The sequence below is a fragment of the Salmo salar genome, chromosome ssa10 (genome assembly GCF_905237065.1).
Source record: "Salmo salar chromosome ssa10, Ssal_v3.1, whole genome shotgun sequence".
NCBI classification, from domain to species: Eukaryota; Metazoa; Chordata; class Actinopteri; order Salmoniformes; family Salmonidae; genus Salmo; species Salmo salar.
The window spans coordinates 116,394,869-116,421,285 of record NC_059451.1 but is presented as its reverse complement, the minus strand read 5'-3'; the positions used below and the strand labels follow the sequence as shown (position 1 = coordinate 116,421,285).

General features: G+C 47.0%; 2 protein-coding genes across 16 annotated transcripts in view; both read left to right on the top strand.

The window, feature by feature from the left end:
• Positions 1 to 7,966, top strand: part of LOC123724590 (extensin-1-like) — an 8,537-nt gene extending 571 nt beyond the window's left edge. Inside the window, exons 3-10 of the mRNA XM_045688759.1 lie at positions 1 to 149; positions 223 to 326; positions 6,092 to 6,199; positions 6,620 to 6,847; positions 6,908 to 7,081; positions 7,123 to 7,230; positions 7,363 to 7,662; positions 7,891 to 7,966. The exon at positions 1 to 149 is cut by the window's left edge and continues 82 nt beyond it. Coding sequence (XP_045544715.1) covers positions 1 to 149; positions 223 to 326; positions 6,092 to 6,199; positions 6,620 to 6,847; positions 6,908 to 7,081; positions 7,123 to 7,230; positions 7,363 to 7,662; positions 7,891 to 7,966 — 1,247 coding nt within the window. The remainder of the gene's footprint in view (positions 150 to 222; positions 327 to 6,091; positions 6,200 to 6,619; positions 6,848 to 6,907; positions 7,082 to 7,122; positions 7,231 to 7,362; positions 7,663 to 7,890) is intronic.
• Positions 1 to 26,417, top strand: part of LOC106561640 (neuronal cell adhesion molecule) — a 154,702-nt gene that overhangs the window by 15,079 nt on the left and 113,206 nt on the right. The window lies entirely within an intron of this gene.

Here is a 26,417-nt window from a genome sequence, read left to right as displayed (position 1 = left end):
GCCTCAGCCCCATCCCCAACCTCAGCCCCAACCCCAACCTCAGCCTCAGCCCCAGCCCCTACCCCAGACCCAACCCCATCCCCAACCTCAGCCCCAACCCCTACCCCAGCCCCAACCTCAGCCCCAACCCCAACCTCAGCCCCACCCCAGCCCAAACCTCAACCCCAACCCCAACCTCGCTCCCAACCCCAACCCCAACCTCAGCCCCAACCCCAACCTCAGCCCCAGCCCCACCCCATCCCCAACCTCAGCCCCAGTTACAGCTCCATCCCCATCCCCAACCTCAGCCCCCGCCACAGGCTTTTGCCAAGTATCCTGCATGGACGGCAAATGTCTGTAAGAAATGGGCACTTGCTCTGAAGAGGGTCACAGTGGAATAATGCCACAGGAGATGCCTGACGCTGTCCTCTAGTCTGCCCATTGGAACAGACAGCAGGTCAGGAGTGCTGCCCTAGCCCTAGCAGTATGATGGCTGTGGAAGTAGGAGCTTTGGGAGAGGTGTGTACTTGAACGCTCACGAGAACCTTCCCATGCTCTCTTCCTAGATTTGCATAGGCTTAAGAAGAACCCATCACCCTCCTTCCTCCGTCCCACCTCCCCTCTTCCTCCTCCCTCTCTCTTGGTATAGTGGCTTGGCCCATTTGTGTTGTCTAATTGCTCAGCAAATATGCCACCACAGCTCTTAACCCGCTTTACATGTCTGAGATTTAAAGAGCCTGTCCTGCCAAAATAGGAGTACATTAAACCCACTGGCCACGGCTTCTTTCCACACGGCCATGTGGTTTCTGTCTCTTATTGAATGGATGTTATATTACCACTGGGTGTAAACTATGGCAGGGATCATCAGCTATATTCAGCAGCGGGGCGATTTTATTTATTTTTTCTTGAGCGGATGGTCGAGGGACCGGGAACATAATTACAAATAATGTATAGACTGCAAATTGACCGCAAGAAGCCCAAAACATATATAATATTTGACTAAAACATAATAATTTCAAACCTTGCTTACATTTTTGTATGATCACGTGTCTCTTTATTATGCGTGGAAATCGTTGGGAACAGATTTCCAATATTAAAATCACTTGGAGGTGATTACCTGGTGTTTTAAGTATTTTATGTCCAACCAATGAAAATTATAAATAAAAAAAACATTATAATAAATTAATAAAACATGGGGACCCAAATAAAATCACCTGCCGGCCACCAGTTGAGGAACCTTGCACTATGGCGTAGTGGAACATTACACCGCATCACTGTGTGGAGTTTTGTGGCATAAGCAGCAGAGGGAGAGCTCAGCTCAGCTTCATCTCTTGAAAAATAGGTCTTTTCTAAAAACCTGACCTCAATGGGACAACCTGGTGAAATAAATGTTGAATAAGAGGATTCGTTTCATCCTCCTAGACCCATCACATGCAACACTGATTGATGTAACAAGATGGTCGGTAGACACTTAGCTGTCAGCTCGTGAATAAAGGTGACAAAGTGGATTTGCTATGGTTCAGGGGGCCGACTGACACTTGTGACTCATTTAGGTCCTGGTTCTCTAATACCACTGCCTTTTACACTCCACCAGTCCCCCCCAGTGTGTGTGTGTGTCCTTTCCACTCTGCCCCCCCCTCCAGGGTTAGGGACCATGTCAAGGGCTCAGCCTCCGCTACTGAAGGGCTCTTAATCCGACTGGGATGATAGATTTGATAGCTAGCAAGCTGCTAAAACCAATGAGCTTTTCTTCCTTCCTTCCTTCCTTCTTTCTTTCTTTCTTTTTTTATCCCCTAAACCCCCCCCCAAACACAGCCACGGGAAACCTGGGAAAATTCTCCCCTTGGGGTAAGAGACAAAAGACATGGGATGATAAACAAATCCTACTGCAAATCTATCAGAGATTTTCTCCTCTCCCTCCATCTCCATTCAACCTCAGATAAATGTTCCAGTCCATGTCCCTTTTCATCTTTCTTCACACCAAAACAAAGCTGGATCTGGATGCTGTTTTTCTGTTGTTCTCATCCCTGCCTGTGGTACGCATGCTGTTTAAAAGCTTAATACATACCCCACCATAATCTTTGTGTGTCTAGGGCTTCAAAATTATTAGAGAAGATTGAGGTCAAAAACCCATTAGTCATAAAAATTTGTCCCACAGTAAAGCCACTCCCATTTTTTTTCACCACACCCAATCGAACACCCAGATTCCCAGGTCACAGGTTAAGGAACATTTAAACGTACCAATCGTCTCCAGCGTCAGAAAAATTATCATTAGACATGTTTGCTGGAAGTCTAATGCGTTCTGTCAGCTATGGAGAATTCTTCTCTCTCAGGCGAGGTTGCTGCCACAGTTAGGACAGCGGAGGGAGAAGGCACCAGGAATGTTGTTCTATGCCTAAGAGGACTGTTAACAGCTTGGTGTATTTTATCCCATATTCCCATATGTATTTGTTTTTCTAATTTAAAATATATTGGACATTTACCAGCATACCTACCAACTCCAAGCCTGTAGCAGTTAGTGGCTGGAAAGAAGAGAAAGGACAGAGAGAAAAAGAAGAGGCAGAGAGTAGAGCTGGCATTAGGAATGTTGTTTTTACCATCCCGAAGAGAACTGTTTACAGCTTGATGTATTAAAGGTGCACTATGCAGCTCCGACGTTTCCTGTTTGCTAAAATTAGAATTGTTTTCCTCATTTCAGTTTATGTGACAAGAAACTGTGTAGATAATCATTATACCATCTAAACCGCTGTGAAATATCTTTTTAATAACCAAAGATATAAACTCAGTAAAAAAAGAAATGTCCTCTCACTGTCAACTGTGTTTATTTTCAGCAAACTTAGTGTAAATATTTGTATGAACATAAGATTCAACAACTGAGACATAAACTGAACAAGTTCCACAGACAGGTAACTAACAGAAATGGAATAATGTGTCCCTGTACAAAGGTGGGGTCAAAATCGAAAGTAACAGTCAGTATCTGGTGTAGCCACCAGCTGCATTAAGTACTGCAGTGCATCTCCTCCTCATGGACTGCACCAGATATTTTCCAGTTCTTGCTGTGAGATGTTACCCCGCTCTTCCACCAAGGCACCTGCAAGTTACTGGACCCTAGCCCTCACCCTCCGATCCAACAGGTCCCAGACGAGCTCAATGGGATTGAGATCCGGGCTCTTTGCTGGCCATGGCAGAACACTGACATTCCTGTCTTGCAGGAAATCACGCACAGAACGAGCAGTATGGCTGGTGGCATTGTCATGCTGGAGGGTCATGTCAGGATGAGCCTGCAGGAAGGATACCACATGAGGGAGGAGGATGTCTTCCCTGTAACGCACAGCGTTGAGATTGCCTGTAATGACAACAAGCTCAGTCTGATGATGCTGTGACACACCGCCCCAGACCATGACGGACCCTCCACTTCCAAATCGATCCCGCCCCAGAGAACAGGCCTCGGTGTAACGCTCATTCCTTCGACAATAAATGCAAATCCGACCATCACCCCTGGTGAGACAAAACCGCAACTCATCAGGGAAGAGCACTTTTTGCCAGTCCTGTCTGGTCCAATGACAGTGGGTTTGTGCCCATAGGCGACATTGTTGCCGGTGATGTCTGGTGAGGTGAGGACCTGCAGGCCTACAAGCCTCCAGTTCAGCCTCTCTTAAAACAGGCCTACAAGCCCCCAGTCCAACCTCTCTTAAAACAGGCCTACAAGCTGCCAGTACAGCCTCTCTCAGCCTATTGCGGAGAGTCTGAGCACTGATGGAGGGATTGTGCGTTTCTGGTGTAACTCGGGCTGTTGTTGTTGCAATCCTGTACCTGTCCCGCAGGTGTGATGTTCGGATGTACCGATCCTGTGCAGGTTTTGTTACACGTGGTCTGCCACTGCGAGGACGATCAGCTGTCCGTCCTGTCTCCCCGTAGCACTGTTTTAGGCGTCTCACAGTACGGACATTGCAGTGTCTTGCCCTGGCCACATCTGCAGTCCTCATGCCTCCTTGCAGCATGCCTAAGGCACGTTCACGCAGATGAGCAGGGACCCTGGGCATCTTTCTTTTGGTGTTTTTCAGAGTCAGTAGAAAGGCCTCTTTAGTGTCCTAAGTTTTCATAACTGGGACCTTAATTGCCTACCGTCTGTAAGCTGTTAGTGTCTTAACGACCGTTCTACAGGTGCATGTTCATTAATTGTTTATGGTTCATTGAACAAGCATGGGAAACAGTGTTTAAACCCTTTACAATGAAGATCTGTGAAGTGATTTGGATTTTTATGAATTATCTTTGAAAGACAGGGTCTTGAAAAAGGGACATTTCTTTTTTTGCTGAGTTTAGTATTTTCATATTTTTGAAGCTGGTGTACAAAATCGAGAAAAAAAACTACGTTTAAGAATGGGTAGAATCGAAATATTGCACATAGAACATATCTACCGCATCTTACACTTGCTTTCAATGAGAATGACAGATCTATAACTCACATTTCTATGTGAATTTGGTCGGGTCACCCAAAAAGTTACATATTGCAGCCTTAATATTTAGAAGTGTAATCCCAATATTCTGACTACGCGTACAGTAATTGGGATGTACTTGTCATCTCATTGTATTATATTTTAATTATTAATACTGTGTATAGATTACATATAATCCACACATGAGGATTGGGACGTCATTTAAATTATTAGTTTTTTTGGAAATGTTGGCTGTTTCCCAGAAATACCAAGCCTGTATACAAGTAACCTTTAGCCTAGCAGTGATGATAATAATAGAGGTAATGTTGTCTGTTCTATATTCTTCTTCTATTCTTCTACATCCTTCTTCTCTTTATCTGAGAAAACCACCTCATGAATAAAAACACTAAAAGATAATCAACACCAAGAGGACAACATCCCTCCCTCCCTGTCCTTCAACATCCCTCTCTCTCTGTCCTTCAACATCCCTCTCTCTCTGTTTCAACATCTCTCTCTGTCCTTCAACAACCCTCTCTCTCTGTTTCAACATCTCTCTCTGTCTTTCAACATCCCTCTCTCTCTGTCCTTCAACATCCCTCTCTCTCTGTCCTTTAACATCCCTCTCTCTGTCCTTTAACATCCCTCTCTCTGTCCTTCAACATCCCTCTCTCTGTCCTTCAACATCCCTCTCTCTGTCCTTCAACATCCCTCTCTCTCTCTGTACTTCAACATCCCAGCCCTCCCTCCCTGTCCTTCAACAGTCCTCCCTCCCTGTCCTTCAACAGCCCTCCCTCCCTGTACTTCAACAGCCCTCCCTCCCTGTCCTTCAACAGCCCTCCCTCCCTGTCCTTCAACAGCCCTCCCTCCCTGTCTTTCAACTGCCCTCCCTCCCTGTCCTTCAACAGCCCTCCCTCCCTGTCCTTCAACAGCCCTCCCTCCCTGTCCTTCAACAGCCCTCCCGCCCTGTCCTAGAACAGCCCTCCTCTGTCCTTCAACAGCCCTCCCGCCTGTCCTTCAACTGCCCTCCCTCCCTGTCCTTCAACAGCCCTCCCTCCCTGTCCTTCAACAGCCCTCCCTCCCTGTCCTTCAACAGCCCTCCCTCCCTGTCCTTCAACAGCCCTCCCTCCCTGTCCTTCAACAGCCCTCCCTCCCTCCCTGTCCTTCAACAGCCCTCCCTCCCTGTCCTTCAACAGCCCTCCCGCCCTGTCCTACAACAGCCCTCCCTCCCTGTCCTTCAACAGTTCTCCCGCCCAGTACTTCAACAGCCCTCCCTCCCTGTACTTCAACAGCCCTCCCTCCCTGTCCTTCAACAGCCCTCCCTCCCTGTCCTTCAACAGCCCTCCCTCCCTGTCCTTCAACAGCCCTCCCTCCCTGTCCTTCAACTGCCCTCCCTCCCTGTCCTTCAACAGCCCTCCCTCCCTGTCCTTCAACAGCCCTCCCTCCCTGTCCTTCAACAGCCCTCCCTCCCTGTCCTTCAACAGCCCTCCCGCCCTGTCCTAGAACAGCCCTCCCTCCCTGTCCTTCAACAGCCCTCCCGCCTGTCCTACAACAGCCCTCCCTCCCTGTCCTTCAACAGCCCTCCCTCCCTGTCCTTCAACAGCCCTCCCTCCCTGTCCTTCAACAGCCCTCCCTCTCTGTCCTTCAACAGCCCTCCCTCCCTCCCTGTCCTTCAACAGCCCTCCCTCCCTGTCTTTCAACAGCCCTCCCGCCCTGTCCTACAACAGCCCTCCCTCCCTGTCCTTCAACAGTCCTCCCGCGCTGTTCTTCAACAGCCCTCCCTCCCTGTACTTCAACAGCCCTCCCTCCCTGTCCTTCAACAGCCCTCCCTCCCTGTCCTTCAACAGCCCTCCCTCCCTGTCCTTCAACAGCCCTCCCGCCCTGTCCTAGAACAGCCCTCCCTCCCTGTCCTTCAACAGCCCTCCCTCCCTTTCCTACAACAGCCCTCCCTCCCTGTCCTTCAACAGCCCTCCCTCCCTGTCCTTCAACAGCCCTCCCTCCCTGTCCTTCAACAGCCTTCCCTCCCTGTCCTTCAACAGCCCTCCCTCCCTGTCCTTCAACAGCCCTCCCTCCCTGTCCTTCAACAGCCCTCCCTCCCTGTCCTTCAACAGCCCTCCCGCCCTGTCCTACAACAGCCCTCCCTCCCTGTCCTTCAACAGTCCTCCCGCGCTGTTCTTCAACAGCCCTCCCTCCCTGTACTTCAACAGCCCTCCCTCCCTGTCCTTCAACAGCCCTCCCTACATGTCCTTCAACAGCCCTCCCTCCCTGTCGTTCAACAGCCCTCCCTACATATCCTTCAACAGCCCTCCTTGTATGTCCTTCAACAGCCCTCCCTCCCTGTCCTACAACAGCCCTCCCTCCCTGTACTTCAACAGCCCTCCCGCCCTGTCCTACAACAGCCCTCCCTCCCTGTCCTTCAACAGCCCTCCCGCCCTGTACTTCAACAGCCCTCCCTCCCTGTCCTTCAACAGCCCTCCCTCCCTGTCCTTCAACAGCCCTCCCGCCCTGTCCTACAACAGCCCTCCCGCCCTGTCCTACAACAGCCCTCCCGCCCTGTCCTACAACAGCCCTCCCGCCCTGTCCTACAACAGCCCTCCCTCCCTGCCCTTCAACAGCCCTCCCGCCCTGTCCTACAACAGCCCTCCCTCCCTGGCCTTCAACGCCCTCCCGCCCTGTACTTCAACAGCCCTCCCTCCCTGTCCTTCAACAGCCCTCCCTACATGTCCTTCAACAGCCCTCCCGCCCTGTCCTACAACAGCCCTCCCGCCCTGTCCTACAACAGCCCTCCCGCCCTGTCCTACAACAGCCCTCCCTCCCTGTCCTTCAACAGCCCTCCCTCCCTGTCCTTCAACAGCCCTCCCTCCCTGTCCTTCAACAGCCCTCCCGCCCTGTCCTTCAACAGCCCTCCCTCCCTGTCCTTCAACAGCCCTCCCGCCCTGTCCTACAACAGCCCTCCCTCCCTGTCCTTCAACAGCCCTCCCGCCCTGTACTTCAACAGCCCTCCCTCCCTGTCCTTCAACAGCCCTCCCGCCCTGTATTTCAGCAGCCCTCCCTCCCTGTACTTCAACAGCCCTCCCTCCCTGTCCTTCAACAGCCCTCCCTACATGTCCTTCAACAGCCCTCCCGCCCTGTCCTACAACAGCCCTCCCGCCCTGTCCTTCAACAGCCCTCCCGCCCTGTCCTTCAACAGCCCTCCCTCCCTGTCCTTCAACAGCCCTCCCGCCCTGTATTTCAACAGCCCTCCCTCCCTGTACTTCAACAGCCCTCCCTCCCTGTCCTTCAACAGCCCTCCCTACATATCCTTCAACAGCCCTCCTTACATGTCCTTCAACAGCCCTCCCTCCCTGTCCTTCAACAGCCCTCCCTCCCTGTCCTTCAACAGCCCTCCCTCCCTGTCCTTCAACAGCCCTCCTGCCCTGTCCTACAACAGCCCTCCCTCCCTGTCCTTCAACAGCCCTCCCGCCCTGTCCTACAACAGCCCTCCCTCCCTGTCCTACAATATCCACGGCGACAACAGCCACGGCGACAACAGCCACGACGACACAGCCAGTTGACTGGAATACATTCCTACGCCAGAGCAATTTAGATCAAACACACTACAGTGGAACAGCAAGCATTGGGATCTCTTTCCTCTGTGTCTGTAGTCCTCTTCCTTCCCTCAGCTTCTCAGCTCAGATTGGTTCTTTGGTGGCTCTGAAAGAACGTCATTGTCACTAAGATAATTCTCTGCTCTGGCCCCAGCAGTGAAGAGAAGAGGATGGAGGGTAGTGTGGCGACTTAATTTATCTGCTGGGCTGATAACCCAATCAAATGGCCAGTGTGTCAGAGAGTTCTGTCTGGGGCACCAGGGCTTATCTCTCTGTCTGGTATGTATGTATGTATGTATGTAGGTTGGAAGTCATTTCAATGTGCCCTTGTGATCCGGTCAGACGCTCTGAATTTTTACAGCTCTGAATTATGGGTCAATTCTGGGCAAGAGCCAGATTCGAGAGAGAGGTGGACGATGCCTTAAGGGCTTTTCGTGTTACTGAGCCGAGCCAAACCAAGCTATACTGGTTACCCGTCCATCATAGTTACTGGAACCGTGCTGAAAAGGACGGTGTGAAAAGAAAATATCCACACCACACAAAATGAATGCCATATGAGTCAGTTATTAACCATTATGTTCTCCATTGTTCTCAATGGTCATTGGCGTCCATCCCTCCGTTGGTCAGCTGTGATATTTGAGTCCTGGCCGAGGTTGAAAGGAATAGATTCCAGTTTTAACCAGATCCAATGGACAACATGCCTTCGAGGTTGGCTGGTTCAGGGGGCCTCTCTGGCCCAGCTCCCTGGTCCCACAGGACAATGACAACATATTCAAAAAACATCTCAGAATAGGAGTGCTGATCTAGGATCAGGTCCCTTCTGTCCATATAATAATATTCATTATGATCTAAAAGGTTAAACTGATCCTATATTTAGAACTCTCTTTGAGAGGAGCTACCATTGCAGACGTGTTACTCAAAGGACTTGCTGCGTGACAGAGTGCACGCTGCCCAAACGTCACCTCTGGAGGACAAATGCATCACTTTCACTCACTTTTTTTGTCCATTTGTGACAATGGGTCAATGAGAGGGAAAAACGAGAATTCATATAGCTGGTTTTGAAATCTGATATTTAACAGTACATTTGAAATCGGAAGTTTACATACACCTTACCCAAATACATTTAAACTCAGTTTTCACAATCCCTGACATTTAATCCTAGTAAAAATTCCCTGTCTTAGGATCACCACTTTATTTTAAGAATGTGATAGTCAGAATAGTAGTAGAGAGAATCATTTATTTCAGCTTTTATTTCTTTCATCACATTCCCAGTGGGTCAGAAGTTTACATACACTCAATTAGTATTTGGTAGCATTGCCTTTAAATTGTTTAACTTGGGTCAAACGTTTTGGGTAGCCTTCCATAATAAGTTGGGTGAATTTTGTCCCATTCCTCCTGACAGAGCTGGTGTAACTGAGTCAGGTTTGTAGGCCTCCTTGCTCACACACACTTTGTCAGTTCTGCTCACATATTTTCTATAGGATTGAGGTCAGGGCTTTGTGATGGCCACTCCAATACCTTAACTTTGTTGTCCTTAAGCTATTTTGCCACAACTTTGGAAGTATGCTTGGGGTCATTGTCCATTTGGAAGACTTCCTAACTGATGTCTTGAGATGTTGCTTCAATATATCCATATCATTTTCTTTCCTCATGATGCCATCTATTTTGTGAAGTGCACCAGTCTGTCCTGCAGCAAAGAACCCCCACAACATGATGTTGCCACCCCCGTTCTTCACGGTTGGGATGGTGTTCTTCGGCTTGCAAGCCTCCCCCTTTCTCCTCCAAACATAACGACCGTCATTATGGCCAAAAAGTTATATTTTTGTTTCTTCAGACCAGAGGACATTTCTCCCCAAAATGTCGATCTTTGTCCCCATCTGCAGTTGCAAACCGTAGTCTGGCTTTTTTATGGCGGTTTTGGAGCAGTGGCTTCTTCCTTGCTGAGCGGCCTTTCAGGTTATGTCGATATAGGACTCGTTTTACTGTGGATATAGATACTTTTGTACCTGTTTCCTCCAGTATCTTTACAAGGTCCTTTGCTGTTGTTCTAGGATTGATTTTCACTTTTCGCACCGAAGTACGTTCATCTCTAGGAGACAGAACACGTCTCCTTCCTGAGCGGTATGACAGCTGCGTGGTTCCATGGTGTTTATACTTGCGTACTATTGTTTGTACAGATGAATGTGGTACCTTCAGGCATTGGGAAATTGCTCCCAAGGATGAACCAGACTCGTGGAGGTCTACAATATTTTTTTCTGTGGTCTTGACTGATTTCTTTTGATTCTCCCATGATGTCAAGCAAAGAGGCACTGAGTTTGAAGGTAGGCCTTGAAATACATCCACAGGTACACCTCCAATTGACTCAGAAGCTTTATCAGAAGCTTCTAAAGCCATGACATCATTTTCTGGAATTTTCCAAGCTGTATAAAGGCACAGTCAACTTAGTGTATGTAAACTTCTGACCCACTGGAATTGTGATACAGTGAATTAAAAGTTAAATAATCTGTCTGTAAACAATTGTTGGAAAAATTACTTGTGTCATGCAGAAAGTAGATGTCCTAACCGACTTGCCAAAACTATAGTTTGTTAACAAGAAATTTGTGGAGTGGTTGAAAAACAAGTTTTAATGACTCCAACCTGTTTAATGACTCCAAGTGTTTGTAAACTTCCGACTTCAACTGTATATACTAAAGTCAGAGTGAGGTCATAGGGAAACCCTCAATCAAATGTCCTGTAGAATAACAGACTGGATTGTAGGCGTGTTGAGGAGAGCTCAAGGAGCGACTATAGTTCTTGCCCTGTCTCATCTATGTTATGGCTGGATATTTAATGTGGTTCCATTTCCCTTACATGCAATCTTTTGAGGGGATGATATCTGGAGCGCTTATAGAATTATGAAAACCTGTTTTATAATCTGAGTTTATAGCTGAGCCACACAGATAAAGCAGCAATTGCTTCTCTGAGAACAGATTACTGTCTAATCTCCATCCATCACGTTCTCGTCTCTCTCTGTCTCTCTCTCTCTCTCTCTCTCTCTCTCTCTCTCTATTTTTGTCTCTCTCTCTGTCTCTCTCTCTCTCTGTCTCTCTCTCTCTCTCTCTCTCCTGTCTCTCACTTTTGCTTCCTCTCTCTCTCTCTCTCTGTCCCTATCTCTCGCTCTGTCTCTCACGTTCTCGCTCTCTCTCTGTCTCTCTCTGCATCTCTTTCTGTCTCCACCTTAATCTCTCTTTCTTTCTCGCTCTCTCCCTCCCTCCCCCCTCCCTGGAAAAAGGGGAATAATGTCCTTTTTATCTTTCCCAGGAACCTTGCTGCTGTCTTTAGGAGATGATAAAACACCAGAAGATAGCCCTCTAGAGTCCATGTAGTGGAATTTTCATTACTCTGTCTAGGGAATAGGGTGCCATTTGGAGCGTGGCCTATCTATCCCTCCTCTCCCTCTACTACTGTAGGTCCCAGAGAAAGACACTACTGTATGTCCCAGAGAAAGACACTACTGTATGTCCCAGAGAAAGACACTACTGTATGTCCCAGAGAAAGACACTACTGTATGTCCCAGAGAACGACACGACTGTATGTCCCAGAGAAAGACACTACTGTATGTCCCAGAGAAAGACACGACTGTATGTCCCAGAGAAAGACACTACTGTATGTCCCAGAGAAAGACATGACTGTATGTCCCAGAGAAAGACACGACTGTATGTCCCAGAGAAAGACACGACTGTATGTCCCAGAGAAAGACACGACTGTATGTCCCAGAGAAAGACACGACTGTATGTCCCAGAGAAAGACACTACTGTACGTCCCAGAGAAAGACACGACTGTATGTCCCAGAGAAAGACACGACTGTATGTCCCAGAGAAAGACACTACTGTATGTCCCAGAGAAAGACATGACTGTATGTCCCAGAGAAAGACATGACTGTATGTCCCGGAGAAAGACATGACTGTATGTCCCGGAGAAAGACATGACTGTATGTCCCGGAGAAAGACATGACTGTATGTCCCGGAGAAAGACATGACTGTATGTCCCGGAGAAAGACATGACTGTATGTCCCAGAGAAAGACACGACTGTATGTCCCAGAGAAAGACACGACTGTATGTCCCAGAGAAAGACACGACTGTATGTCCCAGAGAAAGACACGACTGTATGTCCCAGAGAAAGACACGACTGTATGTCCCAGAGAAAGACACGACTGTATGTCCCAGAGAAAGACACTACTGTATGTCCCAGAGAAAGACACGACTGTATGTCCCAGAGAAAGACACTACTGTATGTCCCAGAGAAAGACACGACTGTACGTCCCAGAGAAAGACACGACTGTACGTCCCAGAGAAAGACACGACTGTACGTCCCAGAGAAAGACACGACTGTACGTCCCAGAGAAAGACACGACTGTACGTCCCAGAGAAAGACACGACTGTATGTCCCGGAGAAAGACACGACTGTATGTCCCAGAGAAAGACACGACTGTATGTCCCGGAGAAAGACACGACTGTATGTCCCAGAGAAAGACACGACTGTATGTCCCAGAGAAAGACACGACTGTATGTCCCAGAGAAAGACACGACTGTATGTCCCAGAGAAAGACACGACTGTATGTCCCAGAGAAAGACATGACTGTATGTCCCAGAGAAAGACACGACTGTATGTCCCAGAGAAAGACACTACTTTATGTCCTCACCAAGTTGTCTGATCTCTTTTCATCTGGTTGTTAAAAGGGATGTCCTACTTAGGACACATCCTTCTGTGATAACTGGAGATATATGCTGTTTGGTTCACCCTGAAACACAAATCATCAGATATTCTGGAGATAGTGCTCTCCAGTTTCAGATGTGGAACATGGATAGTTTCAACACACAGAGTATATAATACTATAATACATGGATTACTGTTGAGTTTCTTCTGATTCTACTGTATCTAGACCAAAAGTAAAGCCTGAAGCTAAGACTTACGATACAGTACATAAAGCTTTTTAATGCATATACAGTATGTGTGTAGGTTTCAATTCATGGCAAAATTTCCTGTGATTCCTATTTCCTACATCTGCTTAAACAGAGGACTGGTTCCCTGATAGCTAGTTAGTTACTAAGCAGATTAGAATAGGTCCACAACATGGGAGCTGGGCTCTGATTGGATTCTCCATGCCCGTCTTCAATGTTCAAATCCCATTAAGCGTTTGGCGCCTCGAGTCAAACTACCCCGGGATTACGCCGTCACGTATACCCAAAACAAACCCTGGGAGAGAGTGATAGCAGGGCTGCGCTTCCCTAATCTGACTGCCCCCGCAATCACCACTGCTGGCTGACAGATAAACAACAGCTCCCACCTCACCTCCTGCAGCCCCTTGGCCTCCCACATAGCTATACGCCACTTAGCTTTTATCCAAAGTGAATACAGTCGTTTTTAGTATGTGTTGCCCTATGGTATCCCTGCGGGAACTGAACCCACAACCAATTGGTGTTGATAACACCACAGTCTTACCAACGGAGCGACACAGGACCACAAGACCATGCAAATCACTCCACCAACCCCTGGCCTGGTTCCCAAAGCCTCATGGGTAATGGAAGTTGCAGGTTCTATCAGCCTCTGTCACCATCAACCAGGTGTTTCAGATCATCAAAACCAAACTTTGGTCACAGTTTCGGTTCAAAGATTTACCAAAATTGTCACAAACCTCTTCGTCAGAAGATATGTTGACATCGCTGTCGGACAAAGTGGACCAATATGCAGCGGATTGCGTGCTCATCATCATTTATTTTAAATGTGAACGTGAGGAAAAAACAATAAACAAAACTCACGACAGGAACAGTGTAGCAGGCTAAACAAAAGCAGTGCTAACATACAACTACCCACAAGTGTCAAACAAAACACACACCTACTTATAGGACTCCCAATCAGAGGCAACTAGAAACACCTGCCTCCAATTGAGAATCCAGCAACCAAATCTGCACATAGAAAACTTAACCTAGAACCTACTCATACTAAAACATACACCACAAAACCCCGGAACACATAAATAACACACCCCTCTAAGCTATACACAAAAAAAACCCACCATACAAAACAAACATACCTCTGCCACGCCCTGACCAAATAATACAAATAATCCTCTATACTGGTCAGGACGTGACAAAAATATAGGTTTTGTCCATTTTTCTTCCCAGAAGGGCACAATCCATGACACTTGCATTAGTGTGTTTTTTTGTTGGTGATAATGATCAAATATCCACACACTTTTGATGTAGACTTAGAAGTGTAGCTGGGAGGGAGACAGGGAGACACCCAATAGAGTCTGATTGCGTCCCAAATGGCACCCTTATTCCCTACATAGTGCACTACTTTAAAACATCAACACACTTTGATGTAGACTTAGAGATGTGTGTGTCTACGTCCCCAAAAAATAGTTTTTGAGGGTGTATCTATGTAAGCTGTTGCAGTATGACTGATATTTGTTTCAGACATTGTTCCTCCCTGCTGTTGTCTTGGTTGGACCAGGTCTCTCTTGAACATTTGATTTTATCTCAATGAGACTAACCTGGATAAATAGAGGATAAATAAAAAAAGAAAAGTCATTTAACCAGAGCACCATGAGGTGAATAAGGAGACATTAAGGACGCTGTCTCTGTTTGAGGTTTCTTCTGGAAGGGGGTATACTACTTCACTAATGTAAATCCTCCATCCTCAGAACTGTAGTTCTGAGTGTAACTAGAACCCATTGTGTAGTGCCTTTCTTTAGGATGTCAGTATCTTCAGTGTTGCCTGTCAACTTCATTGACTTTTCCTCCTGGGTCACTTTGAAAGCGACACGTGTTTACTGTGGTCATTACTGTTTATTAATTATTTTATCCATTTTCGCCTAAAGTTACATACCCAAATCTAACTGCCTGTAGCTCAGAACCTGAAGCAAGGATAGGCTTGCTCTCTGTCTCACCGGGGTACACCATTCTAATCTAGACTGTCTGGCTGAAATATGGCTTTCTTTGGTGTACTCTTTGATGATAGGAACAATACACCTGCTGGAGGACTATTCTTTGTCCCTATGTCCCCTCCCTACCCCTCCTCCAAGGGCCCATGCTATTATTGGTGTACAAAAACCTCAATATGACTCTTACCAAGTGTTCTGCTTTTCCTGTGTGTAATAGAGCTGTAGTAGGCCTATTTCTAGTCATGTACAGTGGTGTTCTAATATACCAAAACCTTTTTTATATTTACTCAAGGTATGGAGCTATTCCAAAAGCATAAGAAATGTTTTTGTTTTACTTTCCAGTTTTGTCATGAGATCAGGGATTGTTTGTAAGTTGTTTGTCTTTGGCCTAAACCGATTCAAACACAGCCAAAGTACATTGTGGTCATTTTTCTGTTGTCACTTTACGATATTTCCGCATCCTAGTCTGTTGAGTTGGTTTTTATTCTAGTCTGTTGAGTTGGTTTTCATCCTAATTCTATCTCATCCTATTTAATTTCAAGTTGTTTTTCTGTCTACTTGAAAGGTTCCAGTGAAAATGGATTGTTGGAAGCAAGAGCGTGTCCCAGACAGCTGTAGCGAATAATTTCATTCCAAATGGATGACTAAAGAAATAAATGAAAGAGAAGGACAGAGGAGCCTAGATAAAGCAGTGGTCTAGCACACCACTATGACAGAGCCTTGATATTATTATTATTCACATGTAACCTTTATTTAACTAGGCAAGTCAGTTAAGAACAAATTCTTATTTACAATGACAGCCTACCCTTGCCAAACCCAGACGACACTGGGCCAATTGTGCGCCGCCTTAGGGGACTCCCAATCACAGCCGGATGTGATGTAGCCTGGATTTGAACCAGGCTACATCACTGCATCTTGCACTGAGATGCAGTGTCTTAGACCACTGCGCCATTCGGGAGCCCCAAAAGCAATGCAGTGCAGTGGTCTAACGCACCACTGTGACGACACCCATCCTATATCTAGAATATCTAATTGCACAGGATTGCATAGGACATAAATTGTTTGAAACATAATAGAGAGCCTCTATTTCAGATGATCCACGCTGGACACCGACCAGTCATAGCCATAGAAATACAATGACTATTCTATTTCTATGGTCGTAGTGCTCTAATTTGATTGACATGATCAGACATCAGACAGACATCAGACATCAGACAGACATCAGACAGACATCAGACAGACATCAGACATCAGACAGACATCAGACATCAGACAGACATCAGATATCAGACAGACATCAGACATCAGACAGACATCAGACAGACATCAGACAGACATCAGACAGACATCAGACATCAGACATCAGACAGACATCAGACAGACATCAGATATCAGACAGACAGACAGACATCAGACAGACATCAGACAGACATCAGACAGACATCAGACATCAGACAGACATCAGATATCAGACAGACATCAGATATCAGACAGACATCAGACATCAGACAGACATCAGATATCAGACAGACAGACAGACATCAGACAGACATCAGACAGACATCAGACAGACATCAGACATGGTAAAATGGTTTAAAAGTGACTCTTTTCACATAACATTGGATCAACCAATGGATGCCTTTCTAACGTATTCCCTTGGTACTTTGTGCCCCCAAACTAGAGCATCCTCACATTTCTGTGTTCTGTGATGCTAAATTTAACAACGACTCTGACAAGCGATTCATATGAAAAATATAGAAAGAAACTCTTGCACACAATTGTCAATTTCTCATTTAGCAAGGGTGTTTTTAAATGAATATATAATAAATATATGTTATACTTGAACGAGTGAAAAGAGAAAATTGGCCTAAAAAAGGAAAACAAATATTGAAGTGCAATCCCAGATTGGAAAGTCTTACTCTGTATGCTGTATCATCTCCATTATTGCCATTGATTGCCGAAGATGAACAGTGAGTCAATAGCCCTTGGGATTCAGGAAGCAAATTGCATTTAAATGAAATTTCAATTGAATCCCTGAACTAACTAAATGGAATTTCAAGTTGACCCTGATCCTGAGTCCATGCATGCTGTCAAACACAGAATGTCTGTAAATCCCTGGTCTGCTAATCATCTGTTTAGCTAGCTACATGTGGATCACTATAATTAGTGTTGTCACTCATAGGACGTTTCAGTCCAGTAAACAGAGCATCATTAAGTGGCTTGTTGTGCCAGTACCATGACATTATTCAACCCTCCTTTATCCATTATCTATATCCATCCCTCCCTCCCTCTCTCCATCACACCATACATCCGTGATACCATCCAGCCCTCCCCTGTCCATTACCTCCATCCAGCCCTCCCCTGTCCATTACCTCCATCCAGTCAACACTGAACACACTGAAGGGAAGCCATTAGCATGCAGATTTGGAGTATTCATGCATCGCAATACAGATGAGTTCAATATATATTGTTGGATTTCACCCAGCCAAACCACTGTGGTATTGGCTTTAAAAATGGAAAACAGTCCTTCACGGTAATGAGCCTCCCTCGTGTCTCCCAACACATCCACCACCCCCCATCACCCCACCCCCACCCCCATCACCCACCGTCACTCATCCACCCTCACCCCTCCACCCTCACAATCCACCCTCGCCCCCCCACCTTCACCCTCACAATCCACCCTCGCCCCCCCACCTTCACCCCTCGCCCCTCCCACCTCACCCTCACCCCTCCACCCTCGCACCTCCACCCTCACCCCTCCACCCTCGCTCCTCCACCCATCACACCTGAGGCCCACCCCATAGCTCTCACCACTACAGTGTTGCAGAGTGCAAGGCCTGCTCTGCTCTAAATGTTTAATGGACAAGTAAGAGCCAACCAAGGCCACCCCCCTCCTCTCTCACCCTCTTTCTCTCTCTCTCACCCTCTCTCTTTCTCTCTCCTTCTCTGTCTCTCTCTTTCTGTCTCTCTGCATAATCACTCATTCCCATCTGAGTTGTTAGATACTGCTGTTACATAGCCTGTCGTGAACACCTGCAGTACTATATCTATAAAATATAATGTTTCTCTGTCCACCTGTGGACCTATGACAAATGTTCAACATGTTGAGCTGTTGAAACAGCTTCAGGCTAAAAGCTTAGAAAACGATGATACTGCAGAGACTCATTTTATCCTAGAAAGATGGCCTCTTGTCATTTCAACACTTTTTTCTATTGAACACTTTGTTATTTAACGTTTTCAATTGGCCTCTTGCCATTTGACCATGGAGCTCCCATTATCTGGCGGGCCTCATCCCTTCATACCCCAACACAGACCCTGCTTTGGGGGACCTGTATGCAGGGCGGTCGAGTCGACCACCACCCACCAGTACCAGCCAGCTGGTGTCACGGTCAAAGCCCCTGCCGCTCCATAGTCAACCACAGTCAACATCAACGGTCCAATTCTCTATCCCCGGGGGACAATGCATTTTTTTTCCATGCCATAAAGCAGATGCTGTATTATAGCGGAACAAAGCAGGGCCCATCTCAACCTGTTTACCATGAGAAAGGCACTCTGGGTCAGGATGCTTACCACTGTGTGGCCCTTTTTGATTCTCACTCTCTCACTCTATAATAACCAGAGGGGAGTGCCAGGTCACAAAGGAGAATGGGTTTGTGGTCCCAAATGGCACCCTATTCCCTATTTAGTGCACTACTTTTGACCAGGACCCCTGATCAAAAGTAGTGTACCAAATAGGGAATTGGCCCCCATTTGGTGCATAGACCAGGCAACTCCCAGTCAAGTATTGTGATCACTCTGTGGTTGAGAGGAAATGCAATGCCAAAGTGCTGATCCAGGCTATTCAGGATATTCTTATGAGGGATTTTTTTTGTGTTCAGAGATTACCATGGCAGAGAATGAGCCTGTCAGCACTTAGGGAGTTATAGCCTTACAGGAAGACAGATAAGTGTGTAGGAAACTTTGGATTTCAGCTTTTGTCCACTTAAAATCCTCTCTAAAAGTAGGAAGCCCGCAATATTTCAATGGCCCAACATCATATGACGTTCTGTCATTTTTGTACAGTAGAGGTGCTGCCATCAGCAGTCATTTGCCCTGCTGCTCTGTGCATTTCCTTCAGGTTGATCTATTCATCACTCTCTCCCAAAGGGTTTCTTAGACAGTGTATAAAACCAGATTGTTCTGATATCCCCCACAAATTCACTAGGTCTGCATTGAAAGAGCTGTTTCAAAGATCTTAACTTTACTTCAGCTCAGTTGTTGCAGACTTTTATTTTTTGGAATATTAAAAGGATTTATTTAATTTCAGATTGATCTAACCATGCCAGGTGCTCCTGGGTCTTTAGGGGGGGAGTCAACATCAATAGCTAAAGAAACAACCCTGTTAGCGTATGATGTTCTTGTAGCTGTTTTGTTTTTCTGAGCAAAAGACTCCCTTGTTTGGGGTAAGGGTTATTATGGTTGTCTGCCTAAAGGGCTTGTTGTGATGCGATTCTACAACCCCCTCAGACCAAGCTAAGTGGAACAATATTTACTCAGCCCGCTCCTGTAGGGGACATACTTACCAGCAGCAATCTAAAGGCCTTGGGACATCTCCTGGCAGAGCTCTTATTGGCTAATTGACCACTCAAGGAGAAAGAAGGAGACAGTTTTGAAAGGGTAGCATTACCGCTGGCAGGTTGATTTGAGCCAAGCCAAGCCACTCCAGACCTGACCTGACTCTACACCAAGGCCAGGCCAGCTGGAGTCTGGGAGGTGTGTGGTGATTCGCCACTCAGGGAAAGAGAGGCAGAGGGGTTCCAAAGGGCATTATTAGCCCTGTCAGAGGTAAGAGCCACTCCAGAACTGACTTTAGACCAAGGCCAGGCAGACTGGAGTCAGAGAGCTGTAACGCCTTGGCCCGCTCAACCTATCAGACAGCTTATCCTTCATTCTGACAGTCAAGAGGCTTTCAAAGGTCCCCCTTGGTTCCCCTTCACATGGCCAGCCACCTGGACATCAGTCATGTCGAGAGCTAAGAGATTGAGCAGACACAGTCATGTTCACATATGTTTACCTACAGGATAAGTCTTAATCTGGGAAACTGTCCCTAAATGTATGTACTTTTGTTGCAAAATGTTGTATTTGCCATTATTTTCCATTACCACCACAGACAATGGACTTTTTGTCTCGCTGTCTTTGATGTCCTTTTCCGGTGGATCATTTTCCCTAACTCAGTGTGAGGTGTAGCCTACTGTTAGCTGTTAGCACAGCTCTAAAGACTGCTGTGATGGCAGGCAGCTGCTAATGAACTGATTCTGAAGGGACTTCAGAGAGACACTGAAAATGGATTCACTTCCTTGTTGTCTAGGCTGTGGCATTGTCTTCCGTAAGATGGCATCACTCCTGCACGATGCTCATCCCTCAACTGACCTGTCTTGTAGGGCGTGGAACTCATATAAAACATTTTATATTCCCGAGCATCTGCCATTCAAATATGAAAACATAGTTCCTAATTTATGATATCACTGCACTCTCATTGATTCTCTATAAAATAGTCAGAATAGCTAGTTAAATTGTTATTGTGACAGAAAATAAAAACAAAATGGTGGCTTACTCCTGCTAAAATGATGTGCAAGCACTTCGGCCGACTTGATGATCTGCTTAACTAACTTGTTGTAGCTATCTTACTGACATACCTAGCTAGCTATCTCTACCTTACTGACATACCTAGCTAGCTATCTCTACCTTACTGACATACCTAGCTAGCTATCTCTACCTTACTGACATATCTAGCTAGCTATCTCTATCTTACTGACATACCTAGCTAGCTATCTCTACCTTACTGACATATCTAGCTAGCTATCTCTACCTTACTGACATACCTAGCTAGCTATCTCTACCTTACTGACATACCTAGCTAGCTATCTCTACCTTACTGACATACCTAGCTAGCTATCTCTACCTTACTGACATATCTAGCTAGCTATCTCTATCTTACTGACATACCTAGCTAGCTATCTCTACCTTACTGACATATCTAGCTAGCTATCTCTACCTTACTGACATATCTAGCTAGCTATCTCTACCTTACTGACATACCTAGCTAGCTATCTCTACCTTACTGACATATCTAGCTAGCTATCTCTACCTTACTGACATACCTAGCTAGCTATCTCTACCTTACTGACATACCTAGCTAGCTATCTCTACCTTACTGACATACCTAGCTAGCTATCTCTACCTTACTGACATATCTAGCTAGCTATCTCTATCTTACTGACATACCTAGCTAGCTATCTCTACCTTACTGACGTAAACAGCTTGCTTGGCTTGTTTAATTACCCTCGAGTTGTAGACATGCTGCCCCAAAAGTATGAGGGAATGTTATCAGAAATCCGTTTCTAGATCAGCATGTTTTTTCCATGCTCGCTACATTACAATGTTGGGTCAGCTGAGTGCAGCAGTAGCTGATTCAGAAAGAGGCTACTACACAGACTCACGGCAGAACAGGCAGCACAGCTTCTTCATAAAAACAGATGAAAACTCTGAGTAATGTTAGCTATAACAGTAGCTAGCCACCTAGCTAGATTTTGGTGGAAGCATTCATCATTGTGTGTTCAGCACAAGGTAGCTGGTCGGTTAGCAGCATCCCATTCGTTGCCAAGCTTGGACGAATTTAAGCTAGCTTTCACGTACATTGTCAATCTTCAGATATACTGTCAGTTGAAGAACAAAACTCCTTTGCTAGATGTAAAATGGTGCAACTAAGACTACCTCACCAAAAACACATCAACATTATTGACACATTTATTGTTTTATCTTAGATTAATTGAGACAGAAATAAGGTTCGGCAGATGATGTCACCTAGGACATTTTTTTCTAATGTTATTACAGCACATTGTGGCCAAACTACTTTAGAGCTATCCCATTATCCTTTGCGAAATACCCCTTGTCTCTCAAAATATCCAACTGTAGGGACTTCTTCTGTTCCTGGAACTAGTCTGTCTCAGGGATGAGATGACATCTTTTATTCAGTCTTTCTGCATCTGCCTACTGGCTTTGTAATAACTTAATATTAAGTCATGTTAATTGAGTCTCTTAAGCAGGCGTATTATACACAAGACAATGGCCCTCTCAAGCGTATATTATCTGTTAAATTAACCACAATAACTATGCAGATTTGTAAAGAAAAGCTCAATTGTTACTTACAAACGCCCCAAAATTCACCCCGTACCCCGCCCCACCCAACCTGGCCTGTTATTGTGAATACATTATTTTGAAACATTCAAGCTCCCTTTTGAAATTCATGAATTGGAAATTCAATACTTGTGTTCTAACATGTACAGCTGCAGGACATACTGCTGCATCACCCATCCTCTTTAATGCTAGCTTCACACTTCCAGTCACTCTTTTGCATTTCTGACTTTGGAAAGTCTACTAATCTAATGGAAGTTGGTAGCACTATCAGTGCATTTACCCATGGCGATAGTGAGAGCACCATTTTGTTTAAAACATTTTTAAAGGAATATACTACAAGTGTTTTCTTATAAAAGGTTGATACAAAGTGCTAATGGGAGTTTGATCGATATCGAATAGCTTTTCCATTGTTAAATGTATATTGTAATGTTATCTGACAAGGTTAGAGAGGTAAACATTGGAATCCATTAGTACACTCCTCAGTTTAGTACTCTACTTTTGACCAGGGCCCATAGGGGCCCATAGGGCTCTGGTCAAAAGTAGTGCACTGTCTAGGGAATGGGGTGTCATTTGGGACTCAGACATAGCTTTTCGAACATAGCCGACTGGTATTTCTATTGCTCTATTCTGTATTTTACCACCAATCCCCATTCAGTCAAGCCTCATTCAGTCAAACCCAACAGTTATTCCTTATAAACCAATGCATAGAGACCATCCGGATGGAGACACTTGTATTATTTCATCTGTCTAAATGAAATGAAATACAATGATGCTGCTTCCTTCCATAAGGCAGTTTTTTTGGCATATCTAATCATCCGGTTGTGATATGATAATGAAACTGGTTGATTGTGAAAAGAACAATGGAACACATTAGCATTCTTCTGCATTCCAAGTGTTCTAGTCTCCTGCTGTTGTTGAAATTAGGACAGCTGAAGGGTGAAATGCTGTCTCATCCACAACAAAGAGAAGGTAGGCCGTGTGTTTCTCTGTGGAAACAGGCCTAGTGTGTGTGTGTGTGTGTGTGTGTGTGTGTGTGTGTGTGTGTGTGTGTGTGTGTGTGTGTGTGTGTGTGTGTGTGGGTGTGGGTGTAGGTGTAGGTGTGTGTGTGTGTGGGTGTAAGTGTAGGTGTGTGCAGGGGTTATATTGGGCCGGGTCCCCCCAATTCTGAGACCCAGCACCTATGATCCAAATGAGAGCCAGGCGGAGCTGAGACCCGCTACCTTTCATTAGCCTATATGAATTATCTAATGAAAAAATTGTTGTCCACCCTTTAATTTTCCACAGCTAACAACATGATTAGTCTAAGCAACAGCAAAATCAGACAACCCCATAGTAGAATAGTTGACCTATTCAATTGTTCAGTGCTTCTACACATGCATTGCTTGCTGTTTGGGGTTTTAGGCTGGGTTTCTGTACAGCACTTTGAGATATCAGCTGATGTAAGAAGGGCTATATAAATACATTTGATTTGATTAAATTGTTCAGCCTGTCACATTCTATACGAGAAAATAAGATTCCTCTCACCATTGTTCACGCCTATAGCTCACGCTCGGCACTCGCCCTCAGACTAGTGATAGCTAGTTATAGTGATGCACAGGCTAGGCCTATTTGAAACATTGCCATCTTCTGACAGTGTCACGACTTCCGCCTTGTTACAACGTCTGGGCACCTCCATGGACCGCGTGCTGCAGACGATGGATAGATGGGAGAGAGAAGGAGGTTTTCCAACGCCCCCACCAGCCCCACTACAGCAGGCTCCACGGTCCACCCCTCCTTCACCCGGTCCCAGCGGGATTTGGCTCGCACTCCCGAGGGAGTATGATGGGACGGCTGCCGGATGCCAGGGGTTCCTACTCCAGCTGGAGCTCTACCTGGCGACCGTCCACCCGGCTCCTTCGGGACGTGAGAGCGTGTCCGCCCTTATCTCCTTCCTCGCAGGCAAAGCCCTGTAGTGGGCCAACACCGTATGGAGTGAGGGAGATGCGGCGTTGGACCAATACGCAGTTCACCTGCCGCTTTCGGGCAGTTTTCGACCACCCACCTATGGGTCAAGCGGCAGGTGAACGTCTGTTCCACCTGAGGCAGGGGACGAGGAGCGCGCAGGATTTCGCTTTGGACTTCCGGACCCTGGCCGCCAGCGCGGGATGGAACGACAGGGCCCTGATCAATCACTACCGGTGCAGTCTGTGCGAGGACGTCCGTCGGGAGTTGGCCTGCCGAGACACCACCCTCACGTTGGACCAGCTGGTGGACCTGTCCATCTGGCTGGACAACCTGCTGGCCACCCGCAGACGTCCGGATCGTGGCCCGTCAGTTCCATCCCCCAGCACCTCCGATCCGACCCCCATGGAGCTGGGAGGTGCTGCGCTTAGGGCGCCTGGAGGAGGGGTCATTCCCTGCACCATCTGTGGCCGCTGCTGGTTGGTGCTGGGGGGGTTCCTCAGGGAGTCGAGGCAGCAGGCAGGCCACTATCGTGTCACCCCAGGTGAGCCAGCACCAGGCTCACCCAGAGCCCCGTTGCTCACATGTATGCGTTTATAACATTTCCTGAGTTTTCCCTGCATTCCCAACATAAGGCGCTCGTAGTTTCAGGCGCAGCTGGGAATTTTATTGACCGTTCATTTGCCCATAGTTTAGGGATCTCTCTTGTTCCTGTGGATATGCCCTTCCCTGTGCACGCCCTAGATAGTCGACCATTAGGGTCGGGGCTGATTAGGGAGGCCACCGCTCCACTAGACATGGTTATGCAGTAGGGTCACAAGTAGAGAATCAGTCTCTTCCTTATTGATTCTCCTGCATTTCCCATGGTGCTGGGCCTACCCTGGTTGGCCTGTCATGACCCCACTATTTCATGGCAACAGAGGGCTCTCAAGGGGTGGTCACGAGAGTAATCAGGGAGGTGTGTAGGGGTTTCCATCAGTGCGACTACGGTGGAAAGTCCAGACCAGGTCTCCACCGTGCGCATCCCCTCAGAATATGCCGATTTGGCTCTCGCATTCTGTAAGAAGAGGGCGACTAAATTACCACCCCATCGACGGGGGATTGTGCGATAAATCTTCTGGTAGACGCAGCACTTCCCAGGAGTCACGTGTATCCTCTGTCACAGGAGGAGACGGCGGCTATGGAAACATATGTCTCCGAATCCCTGGGGCAGGGATACATTCGGCCCTCCACTTCACCTGCCTCCTCGAGTTTCTTTTTTGTGAAGAAGAAGGATGGTGGTCTGTGCCCGTCTATCGACTATCGAGGTATCAATCAGATCACTGTGAATTACAGCTACCCGCTGCCTCTCATCGCCAGTGCGATCGAGTCAATGCACGGGGCGCGCTTCTTCACAAAATTGGATCTCAGGAGCGCTTACAACCTGGTGCGTATCCGGGAGGGGGACGAGTGGAAGACGGCATTTAGTACCACCTCAAGGCACTATGAGTACCTCATCATGCCGTACGGGTTGATGAATGCTCCATCAGTCTTCCAGGCCTTTGTTGATGAGATTTTCCGGGACCTGCACGGGCAGGGTGTAGTGGAGTATATTGATGACATTTTGATATACTCCGCTACACACGCCGAGCATGTGTCCCTGGTGCGCAGGGTGCTTGGTTGACTGTTGGAGCATGACCTGTACGTCAAGGCGGAGAAATGTCTGTTTTTCCAACAGTCCGTCTCCTTCCTAGGGTACCGCATTTCCACTTCAGGGGTGGAGATGGAGAGTGACCGCATTTCAGCCGTGCGTAATTGGCCGGCTCCCTCCACGGTAAAGGAAGTGCAGCGGTTTCTAGGGTTTCCCAATTACAACCGGAGGTTTATCCGGGGTTTTGGTCAGGTAGCAGCTCCCATTACCTCACTGCTGAAGGGGGATCCGGTGCGGCTGCAGTGGTCGGCTGAGGCGGACAGGGCTTTTGGTCACCTAAAGGCTCTGTTTACCTCAGCTCCCGTGCTGGCTCATCCGGATCCCTCTTTGGCGTTCATAGGGAAGGTGGACGCGTCCGAAGCTGGGATAGGAGCCGTGCTCTCTCAGCGCTCGGGCACGCCACCAAAGCTCCGCTCCTGTGCTTTCTTTTCGAAGAAGCTCTGCCCGGCAGAGCAAAACTATGTGGGGGACCGGGAGCTGTTGGCTGTTGTCAAGGCTCTGAAGGCGTGGAGACATTGGCTTGAGGGGGCTAAACACCCTTTTCTCATCTGGACTGACCACCGTAATCTGGAGTACATCCGGGCGGCGAGGAGACTGAACCCTCGCCAGGCAAGGTGGGCCATGTTCTTTACCCGTTTTGTTTTCAGTCTGTCTTACAGACCAGGTTCCCAGAACGCTAAGGCAG